At 42.6% G+C, this 10,000-nt stretch overlaps 2 protein-coding genes across 3 annotated transcripts; both read right to left on the bottom strand.

Moving 5' to 3' along the window:
• Window positions 1–483: 483 nt before the first annotated feature.
• Window positions 484–5,174, bottom strand: LOC311046003 (uncharacterized protein; the record flags this gene model as incomplete). The annotated part of the gene is made up of 7 exons (XM_084058073.1): window positions 484–1,529; window positions 1,661–3,006; window positions 3,257–3,474; window positions 3,724–4,589; window positions 4,739–4,825; window positions 4,936–5,031; window positions 5,120–5,174. The coding sequence occupies 7 exons, from the start codon at window positions 5,172–5,174 to the stop codon at window positions 487–489; spliced, it is 3,711 nt and encodes a 1,236-aa protein (XP_083914199.1). The 3' UTR covers window positions 484–486.
• LOC311045692 (uncharacterized protein) lies at window positions 4,923–8,471 on the bottom strand. 2 transcript variants are annotated; one of them, XM_084057650.1, is made up of 7 exons: window positions 8,393–8,471; window positions 6,218–6,932; window positions 5,967–6,047; window positions 5,792–5,845; window positions 5,536–5,583; window positions 5,120–5,188; window positions 4,923–5,031 (listed from the first exon to the last, which is right to left on the bottom strand). In XM_084057650.1, the coding sequence occupies exons 2-5, from the start codon at window positions 6,924–6,926 to the stop codon at window positions 5,552–5,554; spliced, it is 876 nt and encodes a 291-aa protein (XP_083913776.1). In that variant the 5' UTR covers window positions 6,927–6,932; window positions 8,393–8,471; the 3' UTR covers window positions 4,923–5,031; window positions 5,120–5,188; window positions 5,536–5,551. The 2 variants fall into 2 exon arrangements, with proteins under 2 accessions (XP_083913776.1, XP_083913777.1); XM_084057651.1 differs by lacking the exon at window positions 8,393–8,471 and having other exon boundaries at window positions 6,218–7,234.
• Between the last annotated feature and the right edge of the window lie 1,529 nt (window positions 8,472–10,000).

The following is a 10,000-nucleotide window of genomic DNA, read 5'->3' as shown; positions in this document are numbered from 1 at the left end:
AACATGAACCAGATATGTTTTGCAGAGACTGCTAATACAACACAATACAAAAGATAATAAAAACGTAATAATTCTGGATATAATGAAATAACAATATATATATATATATATATACACTATATACACATTATAGGTAAGACAGAGGTAAATGTTGTACAGGTAGAACTGCAGGTATGACAGAACTCTTAAGGCATGTATGATATTGTTTGCAGCCATGGGTTATGTGCAAGTAGCAGAAGTCATACATGTAAAAATGTGCAAGAAGCAGACATCATTCACAGTATATAAAAATGTCCAAGAAGCAGAAGACATACATATAATATAAATGTCAATTTCACTTGTCTATGTACATTTTGCAAATAGTTGCTGAGATTTTTTTTACAGTTTAGTTCTTTCAGTCTTTGTCCATGATCAGGGCACTGAAAGCTGCTGGGAAAAATGAGAGGGGGGGCGGGGGGGGGGGGGGGGGGGGTGGTAGCATATCTCTCATTTCTTCCTCTCTGCTGTCCACCTATCCTTCTCCATGGCATAGAAGGAGGATTGTTGGAATTCCTTCCATGACATCTCCTTTGCCATGCCTTTGTCTTTGTACAATGAAAGTACTTTAGACGGACAGTAAATGTACTTCCCAGTCACTCCTGGAAACCCAGTGTGAATATGTGGACTGTTTGGGCCCTGCTTGAGCCCCTGGCGGCAGAAACGGCAAAGTCGTCCGCTAGGTTGAGTGTCTGGGAGTTTCCTCTTTCTCTGGGCTTTGGCCTCCACTCTCTGTTTTGTTGAGTCCAGTTCACGTTGAAAGAACTCAGTCTGTGCAAACTCCTCAAATGTCATTTTGGGATTTGTCAAACCCTCTGCAGAGTAAGCTTTGAACACCTTAGTGGAGCAGTAAAAATATCGCACTGGCAATTTTTGATAGAAGAAATGAATTGAGGATCCATCTCCTACTGAGTACCGGGATTTAGGCTGCCCACAGGAGAGACATTTCCTTGTTTGTGTATCTGGTTGCTGCTGCAGCTGCTGCTGCTGCTGCACTATGTCCAGCACCATTTTCTGGATCTCTTCCTTTGTCACTGGCATTTGAGGTGCTCGTTGTGACACAGGTTCTGCTGGATTCACGATGGCTGGTGGAATTGCAACAACTGGGACATGGACAGTCTCACTCCCCTGAGTTAGACTGTACCAAAGGTTTTGTGTCTCCACAAGTTTTTCAGGACTGGTGTTCAGTGATGAGGAGGTGTTCATCAGTTTGGCCAGATGTTTTGAGTACTGTGTTATGTGATATTTGGTTGTGCTGTGTAGCAAACTATTTGGATCTGTGGCAGACTGAAGGACCATGGCAGCATAATCTTTATCTACCAGTTGCATTATGTCTTTTTTCCCATGGTACTTGACTAGTAGACTGTCAATAGCTGCTTTCATTGGTTGTGGCCAACGTTTGTAGTCCAAAACAAACAGTTTCCGACCTGTCTTGATGGGTCCAGTGCGGGCACTCCTTGGTGAGGACTGTACTGGCAGGGGTATGGAGCGCACTAGAACAAAGAAAACAGTTTCAATGATTTGGTACTATAGTATTGTACTAATATTTATTCAGTAAAACCATTAATGTATATATTCACATATTAATATGTAAAATATTTGTAATATTTAAGTGTCAACTCACTCTCAGCTGTAGGCTCCATGTGTATTTGGGACAACACCTCTTGCTTAGGCACTAAAAACAGCTCAGAAGATGCTGCCAGGCCAAAGGACATTGGTGACACAGTGGATGCGGCCAGGCCAGAGGATGCTGGGGACACAGTAGATGCTGCCAGGCCAGATGATGTTGGGGACACAGCAGATGCTGCCAGGACAAAGGACGTTGGTGACACAGTAGATGCTGCCAGGCCATAGGATGTTGGGGACACAGTGGATGCTGCCAGGCCAGATGATGTTGGTGACACAGTAGATGCTGCCAGGCCAGAGGATGGTGCTGCCAATGCCAGACCAGTTGTGGGTGGTGCTAGTTCAGGGGGCAGAGGAACAGAAGAATCACTTTCTTTTGCCTTGTGTTTGTCCCAGTCAAGTGGTACTGGGCGGCACTCTGGCTCTCTGTATTCCAGGCCAAACCTTTCACCTGTGTCCCTGTCAGAGAGGTGAATTGCAGGGTACTTCTCCTGGCCAGTCACTCTCTTTGAAGCAGAGTTCAGATCTATAAACAACGATGGATCAAACACACGTGGGAGGATCACACCTGGCTGCTTAAGATCCACAAGTCTTTGGTAGTTCCAACGTGCCACCCCTGTCATGCCCTGGGCCTGGAACAATTCACAGGAGGCATGAGTTCCAGTAATCCACTGAGCCTGGTGGAAGTGGAACCCCTCTTGCTGTGATGTCCCTCTGACTGGGATCCAGATGGGGACTTTTGCTCCTTCACCACGGACATGGTTCAGCTGCAGAGTTCCCCCATACCGGTACAGGATCCCCTCTGTGAGCTCAGGGTCACTGAGGCACCCACGGAGAATGTGCACCCTCTGGATACGCCACAACTTCAGCATAGATGGTTTGAACAAGGGCACATTGTTTGGGTCGGTCATCTGGTGAAAGTTTTTTAGTACACTCTCAACTCTTTGTACCAGTAATGCTGGGCATGGAATTCTGATCCGGCAGTGCTGTCGTACGTGTTGTTTTGTTGGATTATGTGGATGTATTGCACAGAATTTATAGGCATCCTTCAGCCTCTGCAGGTCTTCCTGATCCACTAAGGAAAAGGCAGTGGAGAGTAACTCACAGAAGGTGCTGAACAAAGGATGATGCTCAGATGTGCACTCCCGTGAGAAACGGCGCATGCAGTGGAACAGGTCCAACTTGACAACAATGTTGGAGTTGAAGTGTATCCGGGATGCACAGGTGTTCTCCATAGGCCCAGCGGTGGCGTTAGTGATGATGTAATCTGTTGTCTTCCAGGCATCCCAATTGAGGTGCTCATCAGGGAGAGTGTCAGGGATCTTAAATGGTGCACAGCAGTCCCTGGATGAAAAAAAGAGGCATATAAAAGGCTTTTCAAACGTCATTTTGAGAATCACACATCATAATTCTTTATCCCTTTGTACTTGCACATACAAGTACATTTGACTTACTAAGGTTGGTGTGTTGTAATAAGCATAAAAACAACATGTACAGTATTATCACACAAATTAAGGTGAAACCTTGTGTGATTTGGAGGGGTGGAGGTGATAGGCAATACAATAATAAAGAAAGAAAATATGACTATTCTCACCTGTCCACCCATTGGTAATTGGCCTTCTCCACCTCTGCATCACTGTACCTCTTAGCCAACCCGTCGTACATAGGCCGCAGCGACCTTTCTGTCTCAGCCTGCACCATCACCCAGGAGACAATCATCCAGTTCTCATTCATCACTGCATAGCTCGACATGGCACCAGATGACAGTGTAACCTTCCGTGCCACCTTCCTGGTGTGGTCAGACCGCCAGACCTAAGATAAGATAAGCCATTTGATATTCCCAGAGGGAAAATCAGATGTCATTGCAACAACAGCAGTAAGAAAGAACCAAATCAAGATTAAATCAATATACTGAGCTTTTGGGCCTAAATATCTGCACTCAATCTCTGAATTAGTTAACATGTTCAGTCTGTCAATAAATATAAATTTACGTTAATAAATAATATACAGTATCATTATATCACCTGTGAATATACAGTATGAATAACTACATATACAGACCTGTCCGAAGGTGCCCTGAAGCATCTTGGTGATGGCCGGCTCTTGCCGTCGGTACTCGTCAATGAGGCAGTCGGTCACGTAGTGTCCAGAAACTGATGTTCCACACCAGGCCTTTATGTCGTCATATTCTCCAAAAGGCTGGGGTGTGTCATCCTTCCTCACCATCCGTGTAATTGTCCTCTGTCCGTACATCCCAGCCTCAGCATCCCAGACATTTTGAATGTTGTGGAGATATGCCAAATGAGCTCGCTCATATTTGAGGTGCATCATTTCATTTAACTGGTTTGCCATATCTGTGGGTGACTTGCCAGTGCGCCTCAGCTCATCAATCACAGACTTGCAGAGGGCCTTCTTGTACGTAAGGACTGATGGCAAAATGTTTGTGAACCTCTTGGGTAGTTTCTCCAGCCATTTAGGTTTGTCAGCAAACCAGTGCTTCTTGCACACCTTGCATTGGAGGCGAGAGGAAAATATATAATACTGTCCACTGATGCCAACAACCACCCGAGGCCTACCCACACCAGACTGTGCTACATTAGGTTTTGGACAGCCATAAAGGCATGGCAGTACATAAGTGTTCCTCAGCCGGACCATTATCTCGTTCTCTGGTTTCCAAATGAAGAACGGATGCATTTGGTAGAAGTTTCGGGGTGGGAGTGTCGACACGGTGTCGAGGAGCTCTGGCTGAAAAGGGTGACGCCATAACGAAATGGCATGTCCTGCTTTACGGTTATGCTCAAAGTTAGGCCACAGCCCAAGAGATTTGAGCTCTTCTTTAATGAACCATTGCTGATGACTACTGCACTTCCAAGTGCTTTCACTGGTGTCACATGTGATGTGTGGAGGAACAGGGACCGATGGGCCAACTGAGGGAACAAGGATGAAAAGGACATTATTGAAATGTAATGATAATATGATCAAATTGTTTATTACAATATAATTATTACAATATAATTATGGAGGAAGCATTTGCAGCACAGTAACCTTTTAAGAGAAAACAGAGAAAAAATCTTACCACGTGGAGCCACTAGTGGATGTGGGACAGTGTGTGAAACAACAGGCCTATCTGACGCAGAGTGTCTATCTGAACTTGGTGTAGTTCCTGAAAAGAGGGATATGTTGTGTTAGTGTAGAATGAAGATAAAATGAACATGAAAATCACTTAAAATGAGCATGAAAATCACTTAAAATAATACATGCCTGCAGCAGAACCTGTCCTCTCCACTTGTGGGGGACCTGCTGGCATCAGACACATCAGCTCTGGCGGAATAGGCACAGGGGGCGTCTTCAAAGCAGGGACATCTGAGTCTACAAAAGTACATATTTATGCATAACAGATACCGCCACACCGCATAACACATATTTGGACAGATGAATAGAATCATAGCGTATTTACCATCTCTTGGCGACTTCTGCAGTTTACTTTCAGTACCAGCAGGTGGTCTGGACATCGTAGCAGATGGTACTATACAACAGACAAAATCGTGTCACTCATTGTAGGATTGGCAATATACAAATGGTTAGCTAAAGGCACACACCATCTTATTCCCATACAAAAAAAATAATGTTTGCATCTACTATATTGTTCGTGACATTACATGTATATTACATTATACTAATAACATCTTGTATATTCAATGTGGTGAAAAGACCAAATTCATTCATACACACCAGTACATTTTTAAATAGGTTGATACTCAATTGTCAAATGCATTACATAATAGTCTAAGCAGGGGAACCAAAATGGCACAAAAAATACTGTATGTTTTATACTTATAACTAGGCTAGATACAGAATAAAATGGGTACTCACCATCATCGTGGCTGGATCAATTCATGTTCCCTATCTCAGTTAGCAGAACTTTCGCATGCAAACAATGGTTAGTGGAACAAGTCCAGAACGTGGACAGGACAGCACACTGACATGCACAGAACACGGACATGGCCAGAACATGACCAGAACACAGAAAACACAACAGGCAAAAAAAAGGTTTTGTTCAGGTTATGAGATAAATTCATGGTGTCTCAATAACCTGTCACACAAATTGTATATTTCATTCAAAACAAACCCTTTTCTCTTGTAGCCTGTCCTGGTACAGAAACTGAGGAAGATGTTTCAACAGCTGGTAACACAAAAAGATTGAAATAGCAGACATACATTAATAGCAAACAGATTGAGCCATAATTGATCTTTAATGTTCAATCAGTGAAGAAAGCAACAAACACACACAAATGTGTACTTACAGCAATGCACCGCTAACTTAGAGGGGGACCCCATTATCACCATGAAGCTGTCCAAATCATCGTCTCCAAAGTCTGTGATGCCTGCAGACAGAAAATATGTAGAATGTAGTAAAAATGTAATTTCTACACAGTACATAGGTTGCTTTAAAATAACAGCATCTGTTAAAATGATTGAGCTGTAATGAAGATGAAATGTAATACATTTACAGACACATCTTACTAAAATACTACGGCTGGCATTAAAAAACAACCTTCCGTAGAAGTACTTGAGGCAGGCACAGACGCAGAGGAAACGGAGGCAGATTCCTTCTTCTTCATCAGGTATGTTTTCAGCTTGTCCGGCCATGTACCTTTGGACCACTTTTTCTGCAGTACGAAGGCTGCGTAGCCACCGGCCCTGTTGTCCCAAATCTCCCGGTAAGTTTTGTCCTTATGACGACCAAATCTAACCAGATCGTCGTCGTCTCCAGATGGCTTTTGTGACTTGTATCTGTCTCCAGATGGCTTTTGCGACTTGTATCTTATAAGAGACTGGATCTCATCAAAGCTGTGGGCATAGTTGATAAATGAATGTAAGCTGTCCTTGTTGTGTCCCTCTTTCTCAACGACTCCTGCAGCCTCCTCTGCTTGTAGTTTATTGGTAAGGAATATCATATATCCCACGTCGTTCTCTAGAAGCCACCGAAAGGACTTCCCTTGGTATTTGCCAAACTGCAGGACATATTCCCCAAACACCTCTTGTCTGTCTGAGGCATCCCCTCCTCTCTCTCGAACAACAGTTAAGGCGTTTCGTCTAACCAGGTCTTCTGGCAATGCTTCAGGCTTGTCAGGCTTGTCTGCACCAACGTTGTCCATAATAAGTGCTGCCTCATCTGAAGGCCCCTCAAGGAGATATCCACGTGGCCCCTTCCGGAAAGTAACATGTACTCTTCCAGGGAAATAGGACATTCTTCTGTGCATGTTTGCCTATCACAAATGAAGAAGAGAAAGTATTAGACTTATACATTATACATTTTTAGTTTTTGAAACAAGTTGATATTTTAATTATATTATAATTGTATTGTGTGTGAGAAGCCATGGCTCATGATTCATAGCTCTGTAAATGCCCAGAGCTATGAGAGATGGCTTGTGTCCCACAGTATAGTTTAGACTTTATTCACAACACAGCTTATATCATGGGCCTCAACAAATGGTAAACTTCACTGCTGCTGTATGTAGGGCTTTTTAGTTGATGATTAATTATCATATACAAATAATAAGGATTTATATGTAAACATACTACCAGGCAGATGTGGCAAATAACGTAAATATGCAAAGCATATAACTGAAATAAACCAAGAAACCCTGATTGACAATGACAGAACCAACAATCAAGTGTGATCTAAATCTAGAGTGATTTTGGCCAAACCTACAATGGTTCATTGTGTTTATTGTCACAGACACACAGGGCACTTAAAGCTTCCTCAACGGTATGGATAATAATAAGATATAGAAGATTTAAAAATGATAAAGCTAGAAGTAAAACAGTAGTAGTAGCAAAACATTATGATGATTGATTTGACTATATCTCACTATATCTCTCTCCATCACTGGGGGGAGACCACAGCAGATGTTTATCACATGTACAAGACAATGCAAGCATACCAGCAGCAGCAGGGAGCCTGACTATCAGTCTCACATTCTCAACATGAACTGTACAACCAACCAGAGTATGCTAGTTGAATGAGAGTGAGTGAATGGGGGAGGGGGAGAACTTAGCCTACAGAAATTCACTGGCCACAACAAGTACAGCTGTATACAGAACATAGAAATCAGTAGTCCAACAACACCTAAATTTACTAGTAAAAGCAATCGTATTTTCATGTAATAACTATATTTAAACTGAATTTTATATAATGAGGGTGACGGATTAACATGCAACAACTATGTGCTTCAACAGCTTTGAATGTAATGATCATTTGTGTTTACACATCAATCAAAACACCACAATGACCAACCATTGTCCATCTGTCCGTCTTGTCCTCGCTGTTTTGCCTGATTTACTGCCTTTTTTTTATTATTTTAATGTTGTTTTATACTTTTGCTTATCTTTTTTTGCTTTATTGTTAAATTAGTTGTAGGCTACTTTTTCTGTTATTGTATTCTTGCTCTGTGAAGTACTTTGAGCTGCATTTCATGTCATGAAAGGTGCTATACAAATATTATGTGTATTATTATTATCTGTGTTCAAATACCCAACGACAATGATTAACCATCTTATTTAAATGTAATTTACATTCACCAATATGGCACAAATGACTGCAAACAATCGGAGATTACATGGGTCGAGTGGGGCATTTTGCCATTTTATCCATACCCAAATAACAAGACAACATGCACAAGTATTCATCAGTCAACTTTTCATTCATCCAAAACAAGTGACTTACCTTTGTTGTGTGTAACGAACGAAATCAATTGCAGTAATAATCATGTATCGTCTTCTCTGTTCTTCTCTCACACTGACCGCCGACTGACCGTTCAGTCCGTGGGTAAACTTTGCGCACCCACTGAGGGGGCGGGGTTGGTTGGGTGTGCGACTCTGAACAGCTGTAAGCCATGGTTCACATGACGCTCGTCTGTAACAAGCGTCATGGCGCTACTTGTTCCTGTTTTTTAAAATGTTTACATTTACAACCCGTACATCTACATAAACGTTCAAAATTCAAATATAAAGTGCTGACCCCATGGCCATGGATGTGACAAGTTAAAACGCCCTGGTCTAAGTAACCGTATCTTCCGTATTTTTCAATACAAAGCCTTTTAATCCAATTGGTGGCCATTTTTTCATATGCTTTCAACAATGCAACCCTATCGGTTGGGAGGTGTACTGCACTCTGATACATTATAACTCTATAAAAAAATGGCCGCCAATCAGATTAAAATGCTTTTTATTGCACAATACAGAAGATACAGGTACTTAGACCCAGACGTTTTAACTTGTTACATTCATGGCCATGGGGCCAGCACTTTATATTTGAAATGTTAACGTTTATGTAGATGTACGGGTTGTAAATGTAGAAATCTAAAAAAAAACAGGAACAAGTAGCCATGACTGTCATGATATGACGGTCATGTTGGCTATACAGATGTATACAATCATTACAATGAAACGGAGCTAACAGGATAACAGTAACTAATTATATAGATGGCCCAAATAAAACGCAAAAACGGCATGCTGACTAAACAGACTATGTCACAGCCTATTTAGTAATGCACTGGTGCCCTTCCACCATGATAAAAAGAAAAAAAAACTCTCGCAGTATTTTCGGGGACGCGTCCATTTACAGTTCAGTCCGGTCTGGACCCCCCGCCTACTGTATCCGGTACGGCACATGCACAATACACAACGCTGTTTCCGTGTCCGCTCAAGACCGGATATGCAAACTGAAAAGCAAATTGGAACCCATTTAAAATGTACGTTCCGTGACCATTTTCTTAATCAAACATGGCCAACACATCATTCTGACTAAACGTACTATGTCATGCACGTGTTTAGTAGTGTACTTTTGCGTTCTATCGTTAAATACAAACATATTTGCCAGTCTTAACTCTATGGGTCCTGTCCGCACAAGAACTAAAAGCAAGATGGCTGCTCCTGCAAAACTGAGCTAGCCTGTGATTGGCTGGCAGAGTGAGGAACAGCGCCACAGACCTGCCATTGAGATAAAACGGTAGCCAAACACGGTATTGCATCCGTAGTGAGTTAAGACTACCATAGACTTTGCATTGGAAAAGTTAAGGGCGAGTTAAGCTTAACATTTCGCAGTGAGGGCGCGGGAGGCCCGGGTTCGATTCCCGGCCAATGCAGGGCAGCCCTTTGAACCTGTGCGGGGGAATCCATTGCAAATCCCTTGAAAGAAGTGTTCAGACTGCAACCTTTGCCGCAAACTGCACAACTAAAGGGTTTTCCCCTTGGGTCGGGAGGCCTCAAAGCACCACAGCAGCTGTTTCCGTAGTGTAGTGGTTATCACGTTCGCCTAACACGCGAAAGGTCC

Source organism: Gymnoscopelus microlampas, assembly GCF_963454915.1.
Source record: "Gymnoscopelus microlampas genome assembly, chromosome: 5".
NCBI lineage: Eukaryota > Metazoa > Chordata > Actinopteri > Myctophiformes > Myctophidae > Gymnoscopelus > Gymnoscopelus microlampas.
The sequence above is the reverse complement of the archived record's forward strand: the minus strand, read 5'-3'. Positions and strand labels throughout refer to the sequence as shown.

What these genes read in the sequence shown, in the direction of transcription:
- LOC311045692 (XM_084057650.1), bottom strand. Translation starts at nt 6,926, where the DNA reads ATGCACAGAAGAATGTCCTATTTCCCTGGAAGAGTACATGTTACTTTC. An exon ending in TAAGTTAGCGGTGCATTGCT is followed by an intron (nt 5,846 to 5,966) that starts GTAAGTACACAT and finishes TTGTGTTACCAG; the next exon opens with CTGTTGAAACATCTTCCTCA. An exon ending in ACAGGCTACAAGAGAAAAGG is followed by an intron (nt 5,584 to 5,791) that starts GTTTGTTTTGAA and finishes TGCATGCGAAAG; the next exon opens with TTCTGCTAACTGAGATAGGG.